The following is a 25,617-nucleotide window of genomic DNA, read 5'->3' as shown; positions in this document are numbered from 1 at the left end:
GACAAAAAAAACAAAAGAAAATGATAACAATGGTGTAAAAGGTCTAAAGATTCATATGAATTTAGTCAATGAAATTTGTGGATTAGATTAAAACCCAATTATATTGTTGGGTCCATATATGATGATGAAGTGTTTGTGATTAACTTTTTGTAACACCGTGCTTTAAAAGCTGCAAAAAAACAAAGATATATATATATATATATATATATATATCTATATATAAAGTAATGTTATATACAATCTTTAGATGAAGTCTGTATTATAAATTTAGTTAATTTTATTTTTAATTTTTTTTAAATTATAATAATATTTTTATTAAAATAATATTTTTTTATTTAATAAAAAAATTGTATATACAATTTCTAAATAAAAATTATAAATAAAATTTTTCATATATATATATATAATATATAATATTAGAGCTGTATATTTGTAAACGTGGGCCAGCCTAGTTTCTGACTGAGTGATTGTGGTGGTCCATTGGGTTATAGGTCACTAAAAGGCCATGTGATGAGTAGAAACCACCAGCTGGCTATGTCCACTGTGTTGGTCTCACTTTTTCCAATTCCTCAGCCTTTCCTCTCTATTTTTTTTTAAGGCTAATATTAAATATAATCATGTGTTGGATAATTATCATATAGTCTTTTTAAAAAAAATAAAATTTATTATTAAAAAATTAATTTTTTTTTTTATGTAAAACTCATATTTACTTATTTTTTTTAAAAAAAATATACTGTGTTCATATATTTTATGACTGTACATTTTATTTTTATTTTTTAATTATTTTATTATTTTATTATCAAATTGTGGTAGATAACACGTCATTTATATATAAAATTTAAATTAATATAAAGTATTTATACATGAACAATGCTAGATACAGTTCTTATTTGGGGATTGTAATACAAGTCTAGGCAATTTTATCTTTAATTTTTTTTAAAATTACAAAACTATCCATCCTAAAATAATATTTTTTCTCATTTAATGAAGGACCTGCACATGCAGTCTCCAAGTAGAGACTGTAAATAGAATTTTTCTTTATACATTAGCGATCTATTGAGTGTATCGACACTGAAAAACTATGCCTCTTATGTATTGACTTTTGTTTTCTCGCTGGTCCAACAATTAATTCTCATTTTTCTTTATTGATGTGATATACGAGTTCGACATGTAAATTACAATTACTTAATACATGTCATGCATTGTGTATAATTGGGAGAGTTTTAACATATAAAATGTTTGAAAAATAATATTTGTAGCCGTACAGTATGTAAGTCTTATATAATTTTTTTAAAAAAATAGATAAATTTAAAATTTATATGAAAAAAATATTTTCTAATAATAAATTTTACTTTTTTCGTCAAAAAAATATACGAAACTCATATACTCTAAAATGTCATGGCCATGTATCTTTGATAAAGAAACTTCCAAGAATAAAGATGTTATGGTTATGTAATTGTATATGATGATTGTACGTCATGTGTCACGCTCATCGATAATACTATGTTTTTTAAAAAATAAAGAATAATTAAGGAATAATATGATCAAGAGGAAAAGGAATAAATTATAAAGAAGAATAGTGGACGAGGGGCAAGATGGTAAAATAAGGAGGGAGCAGAAAGACGGGGGGTCCTTACTTGATGAGGGGAAGGTGAGAGCCGTTGGGGAGGGGAAGGAGGAAGGGGTAATTTGGGAAAGAGTGGCATGAAAGTTACGATAAACGGGAGCCGTCTAAGCAGGTGGGGAGTGTGAAGTGCAGTGAAGCTTAAGGAAACATGACAGTGACAGTGGTGGTTGTCGTTGCAGTTACCTCTGCCACTTGAAATTCCACAACTGCCCCTCCCTTTCTGTTCTCTCCATCAACTATTTCTACTACTTTCTCTCTCTAACGTTGTTGTCTGAAGAAACACTCACGCGCGCGCGCACACTCTCTCTCTCTCTCTCTCTGTGTTGTCTGCTTGTTTGTCTGTTTGTTTTTCTCTGTTAGTTGCTGAATCGCTTTCCGGTCATTGGGAAAATGGGAATTGTCAGACAATGACAACGGTTTTTCCTTGGATATTGAGGAATCTCTTCTGGGTTCTCTCTTGATTTCATTTCTTGTTTTGTGATCCTTCTCTTTCTCTGGTTGGCTGGCTACCTAGCTAGCTATGGAAGCAGCTGGGGAAGCTTGTTGTGTTAAAGTAGCGGTTCACGTCCGACCGCTCATCGCCGATGAGCGGCTCCAAGGCTGTAAAGACTGTGTCACTGTCGTGCCCGGGAAGCCTCAGGTAGACGACTCTCTCTCTCTCTCTCTCTCTCTCGCACACATTCGACAAGCCAATGCTCTAATTCTGTGTGCGTGTGTGTTTTTCAATTTCAAGTGAAATGCTCAACCAATTCTCTCCCTGTTGTCTTGTTCATGAATTTAGCCATTGTACAACGCTGTAAATACTTTTTTGTTTTCCTGCCGTTTTAGTAGAAAATTCTTGACTTCTGTATCATGGGAGATCTGGATCCATATTTGGTTGGTTGCCGGCCATTGATGGCTTAATTGGTCTCTTTCTGTGACGGAAAAGTGAAGGGGGGTCTTTTCCATCCAATTGACTCACATAGTTGTGCAGCTTTATAATCTGATTTTGGATCGGAGTTAAGTTATTGCCTGGAATACTCGCTATGGAGTTATTAGTTATAGATGGGAGGAAATGGATTGTCTAATTATTAGACGTGGGGATTACATAGAAAAGTTGCAGTTCGCTTAAATTATCGGATTATACCTATACCCCACCCACCTACTATGTCGGTTGAGTCTATTATGTTTTGCATTTAATAATTTCCTGACTTGGGTTAAATTTTGCAGTGTTGTATTCTTCTGCTTACTTCTAGTGTAAGACCAGGCCAAAGCAGTTAATTATATACTACAAATATCCCCCTTTATTATCCTTTTTTCATGTGTTGGTGTATTTGGAGGGAGAGAATTGCTAGAAGTTTCGAAGATCAAGAGAGAACAATGGATGAGCTAAAACTCTTCCTTTTTTAAGTCATTGTTCTTATGGGCGGGGGCCATATGTAACGGACTTAGTGTCCATGATCTTCTTCTTTCTATTGTAACCTCTAGTTAGGCGATCTTCATGTATACTTCCTGTGTACCTGGACTTTGCCTTTTTCTATGAATATAATATCTTTGATTACCTATAAAAAAAATATATATTTTTATTAGCCGAAACCTACTATAACTGGTCTTCTTCATGCTGCTTGGTGCACTTTCTATTTGATAGTCAATTTTATATGCATTTTTTTTATATGATGAGTGTAACAATCCATGAAAAGTCTAAGTAACATTTGGGTGTATATTCCAAAGGACCAGTCTGTTACATTAGTGGTTCCTTGGAATCATTATAAAACCTGAACAGCTTCTCCCTCTCAAGCAATGTAGGATCTCATTTACCACTTTCCCATACTAAATCCATGGTATTACAATAACTAGGTTTAATGTAGTGGTTCAGTTTGTCAAATTTTAGTAGTTGTTAAATGGAAATTGCATTTAAGTTTCCCTTTGTTCAAGATAAGAACTCAACGATGTGTCAACAATTTAAAAAAAAAAAAAAAATATGATTTCTAATTACTTGTATATTGTATGGTGCAAAAACCTATACATGACTATCTCAGGAATACACAGCTAATGTAGACACTTTCTGTTTCTTGAGCATGCATTGACACACATATGGTAACCATGTGTTTTAAGTTCCTATACACACCTCCGAGTATTGTAATAAATTCATATTAAGTCGTTAAATGTGGTGGTTGTAACTGTGATGCAGGTACAGATTGGCGCGCATTCCTTTACCTTTGATCGTGTCTATGGGAGCACTGCTTCTCCCTCATCTGAAATGTTTAAAGAATGTATTGCTCCACTTGTTGATGGCTTGTTCCAAGGATACAATGCTACAGTTCTCGCTTATGGTCAGGTAAAGCTTTGTTGCTCAAGCAATGCTCACTTTTCTGTTTCCTTCCCCTTGTGGTTGACATTTCCAATCTGTTACAGACAGGTTCCGGTAAAACATATACCATGGGCACTGGCTTCAAAGATGGTTGCCCAACAGGAATAATCCCTCAAGTTATGGATGTTCTGTTCAGCAAGATTGAAAATCTAAAGCATCAAACCGAATTCCAATTGCATGTTTCCTTTATTGAGGTCTGTGGAAAATTTGTTTCCATGTATGTTCTTGTTAATTTGAATGCCATCGGTTTTTCCCTGTGGTACATCCTATAGTTCTTGTAGCTGATGGATATTTATATCAAAAGATCATGTTCCATACAAATATGAGTCATGTTGTATGTAACTGGCTTCTAGAAAAAAATTTATTTCATCAAGGGATTTATGCATCAATCACATCACACATAGCAGCAAATTAGATGATTCTCCACGATGGCTGCAGATGTAGTTGTCAACATTTATGTATGTGCTTTCTAATATTCAAATTATTATAGTTATTGAGATTAGTTTTATATAAGCCCCTTGCCCCTTTTTTTAATTAGTTGGCTTGGAGGTTTCTTTCGTTTTTTTTATTCACTTGTATCCAAGGTGCAACATACTTGTACCAAGTTGCAAGATCACCATATTAGTTAAGGAAAATTATATTTGCAAGCCGGTGTGAAGGACAAACCCTCCACACTGCTAACATGGCAAAATTTGATTTGCAAGAAATGTTAATTCTAATCGCTTCTTGTAATTCTGCTATTTCATTGGAGTGGAAGGTGTGTTCTCCACACTGAATTACAACGAAGACTCTTAATTTAACTAATTGCTATGGAATGGCCTATCCTATTTCTGAGCATACCTTCTAATCTCTGTTGATTTGGACTCTTCTGTGGATGTGTAATGTCATGGTCATGGATTGTGAAGTTTCTTCATACTAGCTAGTGTATGTGCTATGCATCTAAAGCTATTCTGCCTTCTCAAAGCGTCTGACTGAAAGATTTCAATGTGAAAAGATTCTGAAAGAAGAAGTACAAGACTTGCTGGATCCCACTTCATTGAGCAAACCAGAAACTGCAAATGGCCATGCAGGGAAAGTTCCCAGTCCCGTGAAATCACCCATACAAATCCGTGAAACATCAAATGGTGTGATTACATTGGCAGGTTCTACTGAAGTCAGTGTAAGTACGCTAAAGGAAATGGCTGCATGCCTGGAACAAGGATCACTAAGCAGGGCAACTGGGAGTACAAATATGAACAACCAATCAAGGTTAGTTATGCATTTCCTTTTCATTCTAAATTATAATGTATTCAAGTATTTGTGTTTTCAGTTTTCTTAACTGAAGAATATATTCTATTTGATATATTATTCTGGCATATAGAGAATGAAACTCTCTTTTCCGATTTTGTTTATCAAAATGGATACTTGGATTGTGCATATGGTATTCTTATGATTGGTGCCACAGATGGAAAAGTTAGGATAGATCTGTGAAAGAAGCAAATTTTTGGCAAGGCTTATTCCAGGCATTTACCAGTGATGGAAAAAGCCCAGGATGAACATGTTTGCCAATTGAACCTGTTACTTGGCAAATTTTGCAACATGCTAAAATACTAAAATATGAATGACTGCAATATATAGCTCAAGATACAAATGCTTGGTTCACTCATTAAAGAATTCGAGTTTATAATACAAATTTTGGAATAATATCCAGATCCTTTCATCTTATGTTAGCCTTTTGACCAGCTATCTGATGTTTTAATTCTGACTATAAGGCTGGCTTTTATAAGCATTGATTTAAAATGGGTGGTGTGTTCAATATGCATACTACACTACTGGATTTAGTGACATTTTTCTTTTTTTTGCTTGTTATAGTCGTTCTCATGCCATCTTCACCATTACATTGGAGCAAATGCGCAAGTTCAATCCATCTATTTCTAGTGATAGCAATCTTAGTGAAACTGAGAATGAAGAATATCTATGTGCCAAGTTGCATTTAGTGGATCTTGCTGGATCAGAGCGAGCTAAAAGAACAGGTTCTGATGGTCTGCGTTTTAAGGAAGGTAGGTAGCAAAATACATAAACTGTTGCATCTAGATGAGCTTTCTGGTCATAGAGAAATCACATGGACATTTTCATCTGCAATCAGGTGTTCACATTAACAAGGGCCTTCTTGCACTGGGTAATGTCATCAGCGCACTTGGTGATGAGAAAAAACGCAAAGAAGGTGTTCATGTTCCTTATAGGGATAGTAAACTTACTCGGCTTTTGCAGGTTCGATATATTTCTTTGAAATGTGTGAATCTCTTCTTGTTAATTCTTGATAGTCCTGTATTATTATGAAAGAGGGTAACAATGTGAAGAACTGTATTCAAAGGGGAAATTTATTTCCTAAACAGATCTTATAGCAATTCCTTAGTCTGCTTTCCGTTCGATTATTATGATGATGGTGGACATGAGATTCATTTAGCATTAATGTGGAACCATTAACTTATTGCAATTTATAATAGATTATATTTTGTAGAAAAGGTACAAAGTAAGTACCTGAGTATGAAGTGTTTTTTTATTTCAAAGCTAAATTAAGTCTTAATATTAGCAATTATTGGCTAATATTTACACAGTTTCTAGTCTTCTGGAACTTACTTGGCAGGATTTGACATTTTTATTGCATTTATCCATGCTTATTTGCTACAAAGAACATGAGGAGGGAGTCTTATAGATGTGTATACATGCCTAGTAGGCTTTCCTTTTTGAAGGGTTTTACTATGTTTTTTTGAGTTTAAGGTTAACTAAACTTTCGCCCCCAAAGTGTAAAACACATGGTAGTTTAGGGGTGAAAAATGTATTTAACCCTTAAGTTTATTCATAACTTTGCTATTTCTCTGTATTATTTGTTTGACATGAAACCTGATATATTTTCCTTTTCATTTCTCAATATTTTGTAATAAACTAATGCATTTGCACAGGATTCGCTTGGCGGTAACAGCAGAACTGTAATGATAGGTAAGTTACTTGTGTATCATTAATTTGTTTGCTCATGAGTAGTATGTTAGATTACTTTGGCAATGGGGCTTCTGAAGCTTTATTCTTATCATAACAGTCACTCAAATGTAATTGTTTTTTATATGTGCAACAGAAGCCATAAGAAAAATATATGTTTTCAGGAACTACTGTCTTGTAAACATGATAAGAAACCTCCTTTTTTGTTTTTTGTTTTTTGTTTGTTGTGAAAGGGTTGAGATCTGACCATTGAGATTGTGCTACATGTCCTATTCATCATATTTAACTGTCAAATCTTAACAGTATACAAATTGCCAAAACTTTGGGAATGCCTGGTGCCAATGATCAAATTTGGCCATTTATTATGCAAATAAAAAATTTTGTTATAATTCAAAGGTGCAAAATGTAATTCACCAAAAAATTTGTATATTGGTATACATATCTACACATTACACCTACTTCGCTCGTCTTGTTCCCAAAAGGTGTGACCTTCAAAGTCTCACGAGCATGTCCTGTTACAAAGAAGCTAGAATGAAGACATATGTTTCACATGTTCTCGCATTGCTCTTTTTTTTACCCGTTATTTTATATACATATATATATATTGGTAACTCTATGGTCCTTTTATTAAAATCCCTCACTTGTGGTGGAGGAATACCGTGGTTATATTTTAAGATCCTTATTGGTTTACCAAACAGATTATTCCTGAAAATATACAAAACACACAAATAATGAGCATTCTTCTGCACAGTCCGCAGCTGGTAATCCTCTGACCTCCCTTGGAAGCATCTGAGAGCTTCTTGTAGTTTCGCGAGAATTTCCTTGAGCTCCATTCTTTGCAAGCTAGTCAGCAACCTGGTTTTCCTCTCTGAAAATGTGGGATATAGTTATATGGCATGAAGCCAGAAGTAAAGAGATGCCAACCTAAATATCTCACTGTCCATGGTATCTCCTCTCCCACCAGCAGCCAGTTAACAAACAGCTGCACTCTGCTGATCCCAAGTTTCCTGCACAACTCTAGGCCATTTAAAACTGCTGAACCTTCAGCCAAGGAATTTGTTTCCTCACCATAACTGGCAGCAAAGCATGCTATGAAACACCCCATTGAATCTCTAATGACCCCACCACCCCCACAACTTCCCAGGTTACTAAGACTGGGCATTGCTCATGGCATGCAGGCAATTACACTTAAGCTCAATAATCTAGATAGCATATTCTGGCTTTTCTTTTTGGTCCAGAACATGCTTTTTCAACAAATGTTAACTGGTTTTTCGGTTTTCTTAAACTTGAATAAGATACCAGAATAATAACACTATTTTCCGTATGTTTTATTTTATGTGTTGCTTGGTCTTCTTATTATATCTCTCAATTTCCATTATCTTTCTTCCCCAAGATTTTCTTTGAGTTTCTTTCTCTTACATATGGTCGAAACTTTATCACGTTTTCCTGCCCATCCTTTTCCAGCCTGCATTAGTCCTGCTGATATCAATGCTGAAGAAACCCTTAACACTTTGAAGTATGCAAATCGTGCCCGCAACATCCAAAATAAGCCTGTTGTAAGTCTTTTGGATTGAATCTTCTTTCTTTCTATCTATCTATCTATCTATCTTTCTTTATTTCTTCTTTTTCCAGTTCCTTTTCATCTTTAAATGCAGACAAAAATTCTTTCGACTGTGAATGTGTCATATATATAACTTCTTTGTTTTATCATTAAAAAGGTCAATAGAGATCCCATGTCAAATGAGATGCTAAAAATGCGACAACAACTAGAGTATTTGCAAGCTGAGCTTTGTGCCCGAATGGGAGGATCTTCTGAGGAAGTACAGGTATTTTGCAACTTATATATCTCTTTGTTGGTCATTATTACAACAAATTGAGCATGTTTTACAAATACATTCTTGAAGATACTTGAGTCATTGACAGAAGTTACTTGATAAAACTAATTGTGCAGGTTGTTAAGAAAAAGAGTAATAATGCTAGATACAAGCCAAGGTCTTACAAGCTCCGTGCAAGCCATTTGAGAAAAGTTAGACCCACCATAAAAAAAGTGGGTTTTTGAGATGGGTCCCACTTTTTTCAAAAGTGCTTGCACAGGCCTTGTGCATTGCTCATTCTTTTCAATATTGTTTTGGAAATAAAGTATATTTTATTACTCAAATAAGTTATCTAATCGAGCAGATTGTGTAGGTTCTAAAGGAAAGGATTGCTTGGCTTGAAGCTGCCAATGAAGATCTTTGTCGGGAACTTCATGAATACCGTAGTGGATGCCCAGTTGCAGAACAATATGAAACGGATGGTCAAGTATGTTCTAGATTCTCCTACTGATTTTCTTTGGTGACTTTAGCCTTCCACTATCACTTAACTCAAGGCTGGGTTAATATATCATCTGGATACACGTGAACCTAAAACTGTCCACCAGGATGGTAGTACCTGCCCAGTAAAAAGTGATGGACTTAAAAGGGGCTTGCGCAGCATGGAGTCATCTGATTATCAAATGGGTGAAACAATGACAGGTATGACTCCTCTGTAGTTTGAGACTTTTTTACACATTTCGTAATCAATGATATCTGCTCAAATTAAGCTTGAACTTCATCCATGGTTTGTTGTATATGGTTTGCTACCTATTTATCATCACTTCTTTTCTCACCATCCTTTTCTTTCTGTTTTCTTTTGTAACATAAGTAAGTTTGTTCAGTTAGAACCGTTTTATCTAGGCTGTATTTGAAAGTTTTAGCAGGGGACTCAAGGGAGATTGAGGAAGAAGTAGCGAAGGAATGGGAGCACACACTTCTGCAGAATACTATGGACAAAGAGTTAAATGAGTTAAATAAACGTTTAGAACAGAAAGAGGTATGCATGGACAGCATTCAACAGCATTTGATATTCTTACTGCATGAGCCTGAAAGCCGGGAAAAAAAGATTCTATTATTTAGTATAAAACTTTACTGGAATATTATTCTAAAATGAATATAAGAAGAAAAATAGCATTATTTGATAATGACCAGTAGTGGAAAAGTCTGAATCTGGAAGAACTACCGATTAGGTATGTATTGACTGGCATTGTCTTTTACAAGAGCAAATAAGGTTTATACACATAAGTATCACCTGTTTAAGATTATGTGTCCATGATGCTCAATTTAAACGTGGACATGGAATTCACATGACATGTTCTTGTGGTTCACCCCTCCATGGCGTGTATGTCGATGCAGTCGGAGATGAAACTTTTTGGCGAGTCTGACACTGCAACACTCAAGCAGCACTTTGGAAAGAAAATCATGGAACTTGAGGATGAGAAAAAATCAGTGCAGGTTCAATATGAATTTTTAAAATTTGCATGCTTTTATTGAGGAAACAGATAATTACAAGTTCGTCTGTTCTATTAATGCAGCAAGAGAGGGATCATTTGTTGGCTGAAGTTGAAAATCTTGCTGCTGGTTCTGATGGACAAACACAGAGGTTGCAAGATATTCATGCCCAAAAACTGAAGGCACTTGAGGCTCAGGTGAAGATCTTTTCTGTTTTCTATTTTTCTTTCTCAGATAATATTTCTTGTAGAAGGTACTTTTCACAACTAATAAATACCTTCTACAAATCATGCTCACCAGATTTCGGATCTTAAGAAGAAACAGGAGAGTCAGGTTCAGCTTTTAAAGCAAAAGCAAAAAAGTGACGAAGCAGCAAAGCGATTGCAAGACGAAATTCAATTTATAAAGGCACAAAAGGTTAAATATCATTTTAGTCTTCATTATCTCTATACACTAGTCGCAGACCCGAGCAATGTGTGGGAATATATATATTTAAAAAATAATACATTTTTTTAAATAATTTTAATTTAAAATAGTTTAAATATATTTAAATATGTTAAAATATATAGAAAAATATTTTAGACTCATTTTATACCACATACTACAACAAATCAATGAAAAAGTTGAGGAACCCATCTTTCTAACTCTTTTTTTTTTCTTTTGCACTATTATCAAATGATGCAGTTAGTCATATCTCTATACTCTTTCTCAGATTTATTTCTCTTTAAAAGAAGCATGTTTTGAAAACTAAAAGACTGCCAATTTTTAATAAAATTTAGTTACTTGGTTAAATATGTTATTTTATACTTAATAGTTTTATTTTTAAATTGAAATTATTAATTTAGTTAGATGTATTATCATCCATTTAATAATTTTAACTTCATTGTATGTATTATTTATTTTTCATTTAACAAGAACATAATTGGAGGGATGATGTGGCTTTATAGGAATAGTTTTCATTTAATGCCAATAAAAATGTGATAGCGGATGAAGTGACGTCATGAGAGCAAGGATTTTGCTTTGCAAATTATATAGCATATAAATTCCCTAACCTATTTTCCGCTGTATGTGCTACTTTATTAACTTCTAGGTTCAATTGCAACAAAGGATAAAACAAGAGGCAGAACAATTTCGGCAGTGGAAGGCCTCTCGAGAGAAGGAGCTGCTACAGGTACTCAACACTCTCCTTACCTTTTTCTTTTTCAAAAATGAAAGTTCTTGATATTATTGAAGAGACAAGTTAGTCCACCCTCTTGGACTCTTACCAGCAAATTCTTTTGGCTAGAGGTGTGGTCTATGTTTCTTGGTTGTTGCTTTTAAAGAAGTGAAATTGAGCTCAAATGTGATAGAATTTGCAATTTATTTGCTTTTTTATGGTAAATTTATTAAAACGTGGTAGTCTTGATTACTTCATTTAGCACACATGGCAGATCAAAAGTGTTGTCCTCATACAACTAAGGGTTACTGGCTACTTATGGGCATAAGCTGTTGACCTAAATTCAACTATTAGAACATTCATGCTCATGCAGACTTTGGGAGCCTGCAATTAACTACATTCATGATGACTTATTGTTTATTATTTCAGTTAAATCTGCCAAAATTATGTTATAAGAGGTACACCTCATCCTTGGTGAGTAAGGTTTTGTTTCTAAGATTGGTGGCACATGATATCAACATCAAACTTGAAGCACACGATACAAGCCTCCTGCTGGGGGGACCGTGGTTCATGTGTGGGTTGGCAGATTATGGCTTTTCATAAAAGACAGTTATGACATGATAGTTATTACCGTACACTAGATATATTTTCCTTACTAGACTGCAAGAACCCTGAACTCATGAGGCAACAGTAACTTCTAGGGTTCACTATATTATTCACCACTAACTACTAGATTGTTTTGCAGCTTACACCCCAAACTACCAAGAACTGACAAAAAGTACTCCCCCTTTAATTTTTTTGACTGTTAAGATGACAAAAAGTAAATGATGTGGCCCAATCTTGACCATTGGATTTTATCGGAGGATGGTATTTGACAGTCGATAGGAATCGAAGAGTGCAATGCATAAAATACTTGGTAATTTAGGGGTGAAAAGGATGTTTAACTCCGAAACTTAAGGGTCATTCTTTGATACGATTAAGAAAATAAGTATGGGATAATATTGTTCTATGGGACTTTTGTTTAGTATATCTTGTCTGTAGAAACGGCTGATGAAAATCTTATCCATCACCCCATAAGGATGTGTTAATGGGCATGGTTCAAGTTCCATTTGGGGGGGCGGGGAATTTACCTAGGGAAAGGATTTTTATTTTTATGAGAGAATAGCAACTTGTGAATGTTTCTATAATGCTGACACCTCCATAATGCTGGTTTCCATTGGGTATGCTTTCAGATTTTAATCACATAGGCACGATTTGATTGACTATGTTGTTTGTGTTATCCTTATTGTTATGCATGTTTGCAAAATCAGTTACGGAAGGAGGGGAGGAGAAATGAGTATGAAAGGCATAAGCTTCAAGCTTTAAACCAGCGCCAGAAAATGGTGAGTATCTATCTATTACTGGCCTAAATACTTATTTAGTCATAACTCTCTGACACATAGTACCGTTTAATATCTGATATGCTACTACCATAAAATGGGTTTTTGTGGAATATGGATGTCAAGTAGTTGCAGTAGCTCCCTACAATCTGGAATCATTGCCCGTCTTTCCATACCGAGAAACACTTCAGATGCTACCATCAAACAACAGATGCTCATCTCTAAAGAGTTGAGAGAGAGAGAGAGACAATTAACATATTAGAAACTACAGGAATTGAAAGTTTGGGGCTGCATCAGTCATTGGTTAAAAGGCATGCTTTTAGATGTGTTACCTTATGACATCAGAGTCCTTTTTCTTCAAGAATTATGAGTAATGAATGCAGTAAGATTGCCAAATAACAATGAAGGACTGTGGAAGTTACTATTCCCAACTCCCAAGGCTTCTAATTGTAACATACTTATATGTGATAAGTAAATCACTTCTATTTATTGTTTCTAGATTTGGCAAGTGTAGCTATTTTTTGAATGTTTCAGTGTTTTCATTCAGGTTCTTCAAAGAAAGACAGAAGAGGCTGCAGTGGCCACCAAGAGGCTAAAAGAATTACTAGAAGCTCGGAAGTCTTCTTCCCGTGACAGCTCAGGTACGTCGTGTTAACTATGACTAATTATATGTTTTGTATGGAAGCCCTTCGTTTCCTCCTATTGTGTGACTCTATGAAACATTAATTTGTCATCATTCTCTATAAATATGAAAATGTTGAATTTACCCATCATTGGAGTGTGTGCTCAGTAGTTAGAGTAGTGCCTTGTAGAAAAATGTGGGGGTGTTTACACAATAGGACCTTTCCTTTCACTCTCCAAGTTTCTAATTGTCTTTCTTATTCCAGTTATTACCAATGGAAATGGGACAAACGGCCAGGTAATGATGTTTGTTTCATCTTCTTGGGATACATATTGATGGTATTCTATGATTTAAATCCATCCTAACATAAGTCTCATCTATAGAGCAACGAGAAAGCCTTGCAACGTTGGCTTGATCATGAGCTGGAAGTCATGGTAAATGTGCAGGAAGTTCGTAATGAATATGAGAAGCAAAGTCAAGTGTATGTACTATATATTTTCATCTTATAATATTGCTGATGTGTAGTGATAGTCTACTTATTATTTTTGCCGCAATCTCCAGGCGAGCTGCCCTGGCAGAAGAGTTAGCCATCCTGAAGCAAGTGGATGAATTTGCTTCAAAAGGCCTTAGTCCTCCAAGAGGAAAGAATGGAATTGCGAGGTAAATTTTGATCAATAAGTTAGATTAATTAATCCTGAATTTTCTTTTTTGCAGCCTATGATTTATCAAATAAGATTACATGTCTTTTATAAGCACTCTACTTAGCTGGTTCTCTGCTATAGTACTGAAGGGTGGGGCTGTAAACGAGTTCTTGTCTTTGTTTTTCTAAGTTTTAGAATGTAACTAGGTGTTTCTTGTGTATACTTACTGTGTACTCGGGCTTTGCCTATTACATTGTGCTTAATAAAGTTTTTACTTATCAAAAAAAATGAATCAGGTAGAACAGAGAAAGCTTCATCCCCCTCCCCCCTCTCTAGGGTTTTTTACTACTTTACCTTTCTTGTTCAGAGCATCCTCCATGTCACCAAATGCAAGAATGGCCAGAATATCTTCACTAGAGAGCATGCTCAGTATTGCCTCCAATTCACTTGTAGCTATGGCCTCACAACTTTCAGAGGCAGAAGAGCGGGAGCGTGCCTTCACTAGCCGTGGGCGTTGGAACCAGTTGCGCTCCATGGGAGATGCAAAGAATTTGCTTCAGTATATGTTCAATTCTCTTGCAGATGCCAGGTGCTTCCTTTGAGCTGACAACCTTCTAATAACTTCAGTTTTAACGCACTGTAAAGTTGGCCAACTTGATTGATCCAATCAGCTTATCATTAATATATTTATTGTAATTTCATAATATATGAATCAGCAACATGGGTAGTTCATTTTTTTTTTTATAAGAAGATATTTTATTGATATAAAGATAGGAAAAACATGGGTAATTCTTTTTTAATAATGGGGGTTATGGGTAATTTGTTTTCCTTATCAAAATTTCAAGATTTAGTTCCCATGTTTTTTACAGGTGTCAACAATGGGAGAAGGATATGGAAATCAAGGAAATGAAAGAGCAACTTAAAGAACTAGTGGGACTATTGCGACAAAGTGAGACACGAAGAAAGGATGTTGAAAAGGAACTAAAATCAAGAGAGCAAGCAGTTGCAATTGCATTGGCTACACCTCCTTCAGTAAGATTATATAATTGCGTTTGAAATTCCACCGTGCACAAGCTCTACGAGTTTACAGCCTAATTATGGCTTAAACCTCAAGTTATGTAGCTGACTTTAGACTACTACCATAACTAGAGTATTGAATTTGAATATTGGCCCTGTAAAAAAGTCATTAAAAGAAGAATCCTGTCAAAAAAAATTATAAATTGAACAAGTAATCTTGAAGGAGGTTGCTCAAGTGACTTTATGCAATCTTTGGAGTTACAAAGTAACTCACTAGTAAAGTATTTAGAGTATTAAATAATTAGAAAAGACTAATGCTAGATACAATCGAGAGTTGTGCAAGTGCTGCACATGCTCTCCATTTAAAAATGAGTGGGGTCCACTATTAAAAATTTACTTTTTTCATGTGGATCCCATATTTATTCATTTTTTTCCAAAGGAGTGTGCGGCGCTTGCGTACTCTGACTGCAAATATCATTTCTCATTAGAAAAACACATATGATGTTGGTGCCCTTTCTACAGGTTTATATAGCTGTTGTTGGTGCTGTCATGGTTTCCTTAACATATTATTCAAGATTTGAAATATAGTTTTTTAGTGTTATTCCTATTTTGATTTTTTAAAATTCTTCAGGATAATCTTGAACAGGTGAACTCACAGAATTCATTGAAACACTTTGCTGATGAAATGAGTGGTCCCTTGTCTCCAATGTCTGTGCCGGCACAAAAACAGCTCAAATATACACCAGGCATTGCTAATGGCTCGGTCAGAGAATCAGCAGCATTTATAGATCAGTCAAGAAAGGTTAATGCTCTGATCCTTCAATTGAGGAATTGCTATCTGGTTTACTGTTTGGCTAAGAAAGATGGATTGGCTTTAATGCAGATGGTACCAATTGGGCAGTTATCAATGAAAAAATTGGCAGTCATGGGACAGGCTGGGAAGCTCTGGAGGTGGAAGAGAAGCCATCACCAATGGCTTGTACAATTTAAATGGAAGTGGCAGAAGCCATGGAGACTTTCAGAATGGATCAGGCACAGCGATGAAACAATTATGAGGGCAAGGCCACGACCACGTCCACAGTCTCTGCCACGTATGACGTAATCCTCTAAGGACACCAGTTTATGGTTGCCAATATTCATCTTTGACCTATAACTATGACCCATTACATACCACGGGGAGCAAATAAAAATATGTGCAGGTAATCTTTTTCTGACAAGCTCATATTTGAGAACTACTTACAAGTCTATTTATATTATTTCCCTTTCCTTTTAATTTTCTGTTCCTTGGATGGCGGGGAAAAAAGGAGGGTTTGATTTGTATGAAATACACCACTTGATTGGCAGTAGTTATGCAGATATATTTATACAAAACCCTCCACTTACATTGGAAATTGCCAATAAAATTTTCCTTCAGAGTCAATAAAAAGTAGTCCTAGCTGTCAAGTACTTGCAACGAAATAGTCAGCTGAAACTCCGATATGCTGCTGAGAAATTATATGCAGGTTTCCAAATTAACTCCTTGACATCCAATCGTCAATATTTTTGTGCCTAGGTCAAATATCAAAACAGGTTGAAAGATCTTACTACGCATCAGTGAAGATTATTACCTCCTTGTTTTCTGTGTGCAGTGTGCAGTAAGTGGTTGTGGAGGATATCTGCTTGTAGCAGTCTTGGATGAGATGATTTTGAAGAAGCTGGTTTGTAATCTTGAATTCTTTTAGCGGTGGTTGCTGCATTCGGAGCATCTTGTAAAGCAGTGTTCGATGCTGCTGATGATTCTGAGATAAACAAGAAAGAGACTGAAAGCTGTGATGGTGCAAATGGTGATGCATTCATAAAAGAATATGTCTGGAAGTGGAGCCAATGTTTTGGTATATCTTCTCTCCATTGTCATATACTTAGAGGGAAGAAATTCTTTAGCCTAGTCATATAATTGTGTATAAAGGGTTTTTTTGTACCGTTTCTTCTTTCTCTTCTAATTGTGATCTGACTAGCTAATATGTATTAGTGCTTAACTGTTTACTGTGTGTAATAAGAAACGATATGATATGGTGAAATGAATTGAACATGTAGTCTTTCTGCTATGATATGGTAAAATGTATATTTTCCTAGTTCTTGGTTTGTGTAAAGGCTACAGTCAAAGCAAAAGGGAAACTGTCCGGGATGAAATTTATTAAGAAATTACAAACTGACGTGGTTTGAGGCAATGCATCATATTGTAAAGTTTTTTTTATTATAAAATAGATCTAATGGATCACGTAAAATCATATCAATTTATGAATTTATTTTTGTGCATTTTCTGTGTCTTAGCAGTTCTCAATTTATTATGCTTCTTTTATCTTTCTAAGTATGCTTTTGTAATTTATTTAATTCAAAGCTTGAAAAAAGGATTCAATTCAGCCGATTCAATTTGAATTCATCAAATACCGAACCGATTTCAACTAAATTTAAACCAATTCAAGTCAATTCAAAATGTATTTTTAAAAAAAAAAATGCTTTAATTGCATTAAATGAGTTTTTATTTTTTTTATTAACACAAAAATACTTTATTTAACTTTTATTTAACTTCCAAAGCAACAGCAAGATAGGGAAAGAACAGAAGAAGTAGAAATCAAGCAAAAGTAACATTGCACTTGTTGTCATCTCTATATATATTTTCTATTTTCTATGCATAACTCATGGAATAACTAGTACAAATCATATTAACCAGGACAGGACATCTCCTAATGTGGGTCCAATTCATTATCCTCCATTAATACTGTCTCTTTAATCTCTTGGAGCATCTTCAATACCTGCCACATAGTGGGCCTCTGCTCGGGGGAGCTGAGGGTACAATTTATGGCCACCTCAAGAAGCATTTCCATCCTATTATCTACCCTACCATCCCTACCATCATCCTCTTCCCTCACGGATCTTACCCAATTTACCATTTCATTTGGCACCAAATATGGGAGCTGTGACGGAGCCTTGCCAGTTAGAAGCTCTAGCAACAGGATACCATACGAGTACACGTCCGATTTGGAGGTTGCTTGGCGACCCGAGTTGCGAGTTTCTGGTGCTTTGTACACGGCAGTGGAGTCGGGATCGGGGTCGGAGTACGGGTTGGCGAGGACAGAGAGACAGTAGTCTGCCACGCATGCCTCAAAGTCGGGACCGAGGAGGACATTGGAGGACTTGAGATTGCCATGGACTAGCCTCCATGCTTGATGAATGTAAGAGAGGCCTTGTGCTACGTCCTCTGCTATTTTTAAGCATGATGTCCAATGCAGTGGCTTTGCCCTCCTTGATTTTGAACCTGCATAGGCAAATTTTTTTTTTTAAATGGTATTAGATGGAAACCGATGCAATTTTAAGGGCTTGTTTGGACATGTAGAATTTTTAATTTTTTTTAAATTTTTCATAATTTCATTATCAAAATATAAAATACTTTCAATTTCAAATATTCAACTATTTGATATAATTATTATTCAAACATAAAAATAAATAAAATTTTTATAAACTTTAAAATAAAAATAATATTAAAAATTTATATATAAATAATTTTTTAACTTTACAATATATTTATTCAATTTATCTCTCATTTTTCAAAACTTAATAAAATATTTTCACCCAATCCATACAAAATTCTGAAATACTGTTCAATCATGCCCGACTAATAATTTTTGGCAATCAACATCAGACACGTATTCGTGATGAAATTTATAGGTAGGGTATATGTAATTGCATGCATCTTATAAAAAGATGTGAATATTATTAAGCTCCCAAGCAAACATGTCAATTCCAAGAAGGAATGTGCTTTGACAAGTCAAAACGTCCATCTTAACGTCAAATGTCAGCAGCAGCAAGATTCTCGGTGTTTTAATTGATAAACTAAAGTCATAGCCATATCAATCAGATATCAATGATCATCCCCTACAAATCCTCTTTCTCTACGAATAAACTTTTAAAGATTCTCGATCGCTGTTTTCTACGTTGTTGCAAGTTATGGATGATGCAAGTAACTTTGAAAACGAAGCTGAGAAATTTAATGAAGGAGCTCGATCGCTTACTACTTACCGTGAATGAGGGAGAAGAGACTGCCATTCCTTTGGAAATCATAAACCACAAGCCTTTCTTCCTTGTTCTGGAAATACGCTCTCATAGGAACCAGATTCGGGTGCCTCAGTCCTCCCACTGATTCCATGTGCCGCTCGAACGTCTCCTTGCTCGTGCTCTGATCTAGTTTTCCGGCATCCAGCCTCTTCACGCTCACTGTCATCCGATTATCGAGCACTGCCTTGTACGTTGTACCAATGGTGCCCCTGCCAAGTAGTTCCGCTGAGCCCCTCATCAGCTGTTCCATCGTATACAGCTGCGCCTCCCCCGCGCAGAACACTAAGCTCCCACTCTTTGCCACTTGCATTCCCTGCACTCTCTTCACCTTCTCCTCCAGCTCCTTTTCTTGCTCTGTCTGCATCACCGCCGCGGCCTCGGCCGCGGCTGCCGTGTCCACCGAACTGATCATTACGGGCGTCGACGAGGAATCTTTATTGTTCCTGCCGCCTTTCTTCACGGCTGTGGCGAAGCAGATGAGCGAGCAGATGAGGACCAGAACGCCTACCGAGAACCCCATGATCACGGCGGTTCTCTTGTGCTTCTTCTTTTGAAACGCCTCGTGATCAGCTGTCAACTCCAACCCGTGTACTTGAGCGCTTTGACCGAGCACCGACGAGCGAGGCGGAGCCGCAAACGGTGCCGACAGACCGAAAAAGGGTGGGCCGGGATGGCACACTTTTTTAATGATCTCGCCGCAGAGATTGGGGTTCCATGAGAACGAGGAAGGACTGAAGCGTATCAGAGTTGGTGTAACTGGAATGGGACCCGAAAGGTTGTTTCCTGAGACGTTGAAGATTTGGAGGGACGACTGCCTAAGCGCAGGAACCGTTCCATTCAACCTGTTCCAGTCGAGACGGAGGTAGTAGAGCCGGTCAAGGGAAGCCAACCTGGAAGGCAACATTCCGGTAAGGTTGTTGTAAGAGATATCTATAGTACGTAGCCGAGGGAGGGACAAGATGGAAGTCGGGAAAGAACCCGTGAACAAGTTATGGTCGAGGAACAGAGTTTTGAGGTTGAAGAGTTCGGAGAGGTCGGGAATGGTTCCGGTTAGATAGTTGTTCTGCAAACTCAGAACTCGGAGCTGGTCAAGTCGTGACAAAGTGTCGGGAGCGAGAACTCCACACAGATCTAGACCTTCGAGGACGAGGCGAACAACTTTATGTTTGGCGCATTTGACTCCTTGCCATTGACAGAAATGAGAGGTCGCATTGGGAGAGAAGAAAAGTTTGTTCTTGGAATCGGCATTGGATTTGAATGCCAGAAGATTGAGTGCATCATCACGCGGGCCGGGTCCTTCAAGGTTGAGAGAAGATGGAGACCGAGGATGGGTAAGCTGAAAGGGCCTAGAAGAAGAAGCTGCATTAACGAAGCTGCAAAGTGACAGCCAAAAAGAAGCTCCATTCAATACAAACAACAAGAAGATCAATGGACGGGGCTGCCTTCTCTTCCTCAGCATTATTGGAGATCAAACGGGGGAATGATGAAAGGAAGAAGAAAGAAGGAACCCCAGCTTGGATTTTCTGCTATCTGCAACAGGTACGTGACAAAAGCATGGGGAAGAGAACCTAGGAGCGGCTGTCGGACAGCAAACTCAGAAATCACGTGAAGACTAGAATAAATAAATAAAACTAGAGTTTTCAGTTAAAATGATAGCGTACAATTAGTAAGGTAAAATAACTTATAAAATATCACATTTTTTTATAAATATTTTATTTTAAAATATAATTATATAAAAAATTATTAAAAAAAAAAAAAAGAAGTTATGCGTGTATGTTGCTTGAATCTGTGTAATAATAGGCTTATTATTATTTATCTACTACTCAAATATATTTCAAAGTTTTTTTATTTTTTTATCATTTTTTTAAATATTTTTTTAACATCTTTAATCACTAAAAAAAATTAAAAATATATATAATTTTACTAATATAATTTTATTAATATTTACTTTCTTAATTATCAAATAAAATTAAAAATTAAAAAAAATCAAATATAAAAAGAGTAATAAGATAGTAACTCTATTATTTTTATTATTAATACAAAAATTAAGTGTGGTATGTTGTATAAAAATGAAGTATAGAAAAATAAAAAATTTATACAATTTCATATTATTCACACAACTTCCACACATCATATTTTTTTTTAATTTTTGTTAACTTTTTTCTTTTATTAAATATTTAATATATGAATAACAAATAAAAAAATTAAATTAGTTTAAAAAGAATAAATTCAAAAAAAAATTAAAAATTTTAAAAAATATGTTTTGTAGAGGATGAGAGGTTGTATAGCATTACTCTTTTATCTGTTTTAAAGAAAAATTTAAAGATTTGTAGACAATAACAGTTTGCAGTGAAATAAAGATGAGATAAAATTGTAGAATGTAGACTTTTCCTCCCATAATAAATATATATTTTTATAAACATCTTTTAAGGTTTTTAGTCGAAACTTAAGGAATAGAGTAAAGGAGATATAGTCTAGAGATATAAAATAATGTACCCTAAAATATTGTAAAATCTATTTCACGTGTTTTAATTTTTATTTTTTATCTCAACACTCTAAATTAGAAATTCAAATCTTATTTTTTTAATGAAATAACAAATGCAAGTTTTTTAGAATAATTCTATTTGGATAACTTTACATTATACATCATTTACATGATATAATTTAATTTTAAAAATAATTTTTTTAAGGAAAATATCATCATTTATTCATCAAGAGAAACTTACATTCATGACTGGAGATATCTCAATATCAACTATTTGGAACTCTACTAATACACTACTCGACTAGTCTAGATTTCAATACTATTAATACTATTTACAGACAAGTATTCAAAAGACAACTCTCAAACTCAACCTCCATGGATTAACCGTCCAAGAGACAAACTTTTCTTTTAACTACACAATAGAGAAAACAAGAACGAAAAAATATAGATTACACTTTGGACTAATTTCGGTAGACTTTAGAATTTGTGACGACCGTAAAAGCTATAAATTTTTTCTCTTTTCAGCACAAAAGTCATATCTGAAAAAAAATCTAGTGATTGCAATTTCGATGATCTGACGAGTGTGAAGAGAAAAGCTACCGAAATTGATGGTACATAAGGATTACGCACAATGATTTTTGTAAGGCTACAGCCACAATCCTCTGAACGATATGTAGATTGAGTCTTTTTATACTGTACATGTCTCTCGAGAGCTGTCAAAAAATTATAAATCTAACTTTTTTGATATTAAAGAAGAATGATAAATTTTTTTAATAATAAATTTAAATCTTATAAATTAAATTATAGTATATAAATAATGTGCTGGGGAAAAGACTTCAAATAATATTATTTTTTATCTTTAAAAAAAATATACGGGTCACCTGCCCAATAAACCTTTGTTATTTTGAAAAATGTGCGTCCAAATTAAAAATTACGTAGGCAAAACAAAAAGGAAAATCTGATGCGTCACTTGCTGTCCAGACCACGTAGCCTTTCGGCCCCTTCTCTTTCTCACAAGAAAGACTGTCACCTTTCCTCTGGGGTAGCCATACCTTTTTTACTTTTTGAGCTTGGACGGTGTTCTGTGACTCAACAGTACTTCATTATAATGCTCCCGCATGATCTCGTATCAATATATAAATTTCTTTCATATATATTTTTTATTAATATATTTATTAATTTCAAATTTAATAATTTACAACATATTAATAAATAACACGTAAAAAATAAATTTTTTATAAAAAAAAATTTAATTATAATTAATATTTTTTTATATTTTCTTAAAAAGTATGCTCGAAAAATTATATGAGATGATAATTTTATAAAGAGTGATGTTATGTACTATACTATACTCTCATTTATAATTATGTAAATTACATCAAGGTGTGAGTTTATTTAATTAGAAATAGGTGTATTTTAATTGTCTTTAATTTGACTTTGGAAGAGTTCCAAGTGGAAAGAAATAAATTAAAGTAGCTAGCTAGGTGTGGTTAGGGGAGAAATCTCGAGCATTCCGAATAAGGTTCGAGTGAGCATTGGAGCTCGTCTCGAGCGTGCAAAATAAGATTATATTTAGATGTTAAATTGAGTTTAGTTATTTATAAATAGTAATAAGTTGAATAGTAGATAGAATTATATAGGATCCATCTAAACTGTATTTAAAATATGTTTAGATGTTAAGATGAATTTAATACTTTTATAGAAAGTTGAAAAAAAGTTATAAATTCTATGTATAAAGATGTGTTAAGTTGAAAATTGTTATAGGTCTCACGTGTAAGGAAGTTTTAAATTGAGATAAATTTAATAATTTGAAAGTTGAGTGTTTACAACCAAATATAGCCTAAGTCTTGGGCGTGCAATGAAACGTGCTTCGAGCATATATATATATATATATATATATATATATATATATAATGGGCACAATTTGGGACAAGCAATGAAGCTTGCCTCAAGCGCATGGATAAAATCTTGGATGAAAATTAATCTCGCCCCGAGCACTCAATGTAATTTAGGGGCCAGCAATATTGGCAATAACTATCTATCCAAGTATCTAACTAGTAATGTTAGGTAGAAGTTTTAAATATACAAGATTCACACGTGTCTTTTATAAAATGTAAGTCCTACTAAGAAAATATAATTTTTTTTTTTTTTTACACTTTTTGAAGTGGAAAATCTACCTTTTTACAAAGAAATTGTACTAAAATTACGTCTCGTTTGTTTTTACAGACGGGTTGAGATAAAAGTTAAAAGTTGAATAAAATATTATTAGAATATATTTTTTTAATATTATTTTTATTTTAAGATTTGATAAAGTTGAATTGTTTATTTTATTTTGTATAAAAATTTGAGAAAATTATAATGATTATATCAAATCAAAAATATATTTGTGAAAACAAACTATTTAAAACTTGTACAAAATATTTTTTATATCCAAATTACTTGAGTTATTTTCGAAACATGAACAGAATTGATTTGGGAAATAACGTGAGGCTCCAGTTAAAATGGGAGAAACATGAATAGAAAAAAGAGAAGGCAGAGAAAGATCACTGTTGAGAACTCAATGAATAGAAGAAGAAAACTGAAAACAGAGAAGAAAGTTGGAAGGACTCGAGAGCATGTGTTATCTAAACTGAACAAAATGAAAATACTTGATAGTTTAATACATGAAAGTCTTTATTATTTATACTACATAATAACTCTATACCAGAAATAACGGCTTCTAAGTCTTCTCTTCTGCCTTTAGCTTTTCTTCCTTGGACTTTAATTCCATGCTGTCAATATGAGAGGCTATACTCCAACACCCCCCTTCAAGATGAGCATGTATGTTTATAATGTTCATCTTGAGCAAATTATGATGGAAAGGCAGTGATCCGAGAGGTTTTGTAAAGATATCTGCTAGTTGTAATCTTGAGGGAATAAAAAAAAGCTTTATAACATTCTGCTGCAGTTTTTCCCTAACAAGGTGACAATCGATTTGAATGTGTTTTGTCCTCTCATGTTTTACTGGATTGGTTGCAATGGACAAAGCTGATTTGCTGTCAGTGTAGAGCATTGTTGGCTGAGGATGATCAACACTAAGATCTTGAAGAGCATAAAGTAACCACTGCACCTCACATGTTGTGGTTGCAAGAGCCCTATATTCTGCTTCTGCAGATGATTTACTGACTGTGGCTTGTTTCTTCGATTTCCATGAGATTAATGAATCTCCTAGAAAAATTGCATAACCTGTAACACTTCTCCTGGTGTCTAAGCAACCTGCCCAATCACTATCAGAGAAGGCTTTCAACTTTAAATCTGAAGATGAAGAAAAGAATAACCCTTGGCCTGGTGTTGCTTTTAAGTATCTAAGCACACAAATAGCAGCTTGATAATGAGACATTGCTGGTTTAGCAAGAAATTGGCTAAGGACTTGAACAGAATAGGCCAGGTCAAGCCTTGTAATTGTCAAATATAGTAGTCTACCAATTAATCTTCTGTAACCCGAGACATCTTCATAAAGATTGGAATCATCTGCAGTAAGTTTAAGGTTAGATTCCATTGGAAATGCAGCTGGCTTGGAACCTATGAGACCTGTATCTTGAAATATGTCCAAAGCATACTTTCTTTGGCATAGAGAAATTCTAGATTTAGATCTGGCTACTTCCAACCCCAAGAAGTACTTTAGCTGACCCAAGTCCTTGATTGTAAATTTATCATGCAAAAATGTCTTGAGTTGCTGAATCTCAATTAGACTATCACTAGCTAGTACAACATCATCAACATATACTAGTAGTGCTATGAAAGAAGTGGCAGTTTTCTTAATGAAAAGTGAGCAATCAGAATTGCCTTGAGTAAAACCATAATCAATAAGAGCTTGAGAGAGTTTTGCAAACCATTGTCGAGAGGCCTGCTTCAAACCATAAAGACTCTTTAACAGTTTACAAACCATATTGGGCTGTTTAACATCCAAACCAGGGGGCACTTCCAT

The 25,617-nt window shown here is 34.8% G+C and overlaps 2 protein-coding genes across 7 annotated transcripts; one reads left to right on the top strand and one right to left on the bottom strand.

Moving 5' to 3' along the window:
* The first annotated feature begins 1,926 nt into the window (after window positions 1-1,926).
* On the top strand, window positions 1,927-17,184 carry LOC108990383 (kinesin-like protein KIN-4A). Of its 6 annotated transcripts, XM_018964327.2 has the most exons (27): window positions 1,927-2,267; window positions 3,798-3,944; window positions 4,022-4,171; window positions 4,972-5,225; window positions 5,829-6,016; window positions 6,103-6,227; window positions 6,920-6,956; window positions 8,418-8,509; window positions 8,672-8,779; window positions 9,141-9,254; window positions 9,373-9,466; window positions 9,682-9,803; window positions 10,163-10,261; window positions 10,342-10,455; window positions 10,559-10,675; window positions 11,349-11,429; window positions 12,725-12,796; window positions 13,341-13,434; window positions 13,681-13,712; window positions 13,799-13,896; window positions 13,977-14,075; window positions 14,424-14,645; window positions 14,926-15,088; window positions 15,705-15,875; window positions 15,957-16,272; window positions 16,488-16,575; window positions 16,702-17,184. In XM_018964327.2, exons 1-25 carry the CDS (start codon window positions 2,148-2,150, stop codon window positions 16,173-16,175), a joined length of 3,132 nt encoding a protein of 1,043 aa, XP_018819872.1. In that variant the 5' UTR covers window positions 1,927-2,147; the 3' UTR covers window positions 16,176-16,272; window positions 16,488-16,575; window positions 16,702-17,184. The 6 variants fall into 6 exon arrangements, with proteins under 6 accessions (XP_018819872.1, XP_018819877.1, XP_018819875.1 ...); XM_018964332.2 differs by lacking the exon at window positions 16,488-16,575 and having other exon boundaries at window positions 9,691-9,803; window positions 15,720-15,875; XM_018964330.2 differs by lacking the exon at window positions 16,488-16,575 and having other exon boundaries at window positions 9,691-9,803.
* Window positions 17,185-17,695: 511 nt separating this feature from the next.
* On the bottom strand, window positions 17,696-20,816 carry LOC108990384 (probable inactive receptor kinase At5g67200). Its single transcript, XM_018964333.2, has 2 exons — window positions 19,130-20,816; window positions 17,696-18,368 (listed from the first exon to the last, which is right to left on the bottom strand). The coding sequence occupies exons 1-2, from the start codon at window positions 20,622-20,624 to the stop codon at window positions 17,797-17,799; spliced, it is 2,067 nt and encodes a 688-aa protein (XP_018819878.1). The 5' UTR covers window positions 20,625-20,816; the 3' UTR covers window positions 17,696-17,796.
* Window positions 20,817-25,617: the final 4,801 nt, after the last annotated feature.

Source organism: Juglans regia, chromosome 15, assembly GCF_001411555.2.
Source record: "Juglans regia cultivar Chandler chromosome 15, Walnut 2.0, whole genome shotgun sequence".
In the NCBI taxonomy this organism is placed as follows: domain Eukaryota; kingdom Viridiplantae; phylum Streptophyta; class Magnoliopsida; order Fagales; family Juglandaceae; genus Juglans; species Juglans regia.
The sequence above is the reverse complement of the archived record's forward strand: the minus strand, read 5'-3'. Positions and strand labels throughout refer to the sequence as shown.

Excerpts from the sequence above, each read along its gene's own strand:
- LOC108990383 (XM_018964325.2), top strand. The coding sequence starts at position 2,148 with ATGGAAGCAGCTGGGGAAGCTTGTTGTGTTAAAGTAGCGGTTCACGTC. Across the intron at positions 10,676-11,348 it reads AATTTATAAAGGCACAAAAG|GTTCAATTGCAACAAAGGAT; the intron begins GTTAAATATCAT and ends ATTAACTTCTAG. Across the intron at positions 14,076-14,423 it reads GGAAAGAATGGAATTGCGAG|AGCATCCTCCATGTCACCAA; the intron begins GTAAATTTTGAT and ends TTTCTTGTTCAG.
- LOC108990384 (XM_018964333.2), bottom strand. The coding sequence starts at position 20,624 with ATGCTGAGGAAGAGAAGGCAGCCCCGTCCATTGATCTTCTTGTTGTTT. Across the intron at positions 18,369-19,129 it reads TCTCTTCTCCCTCATTCACG|GTTCAAAATCAAGGAGGGCA; the intron begins GTAAGTAGTAAG and ends TTGCCTATGCAG.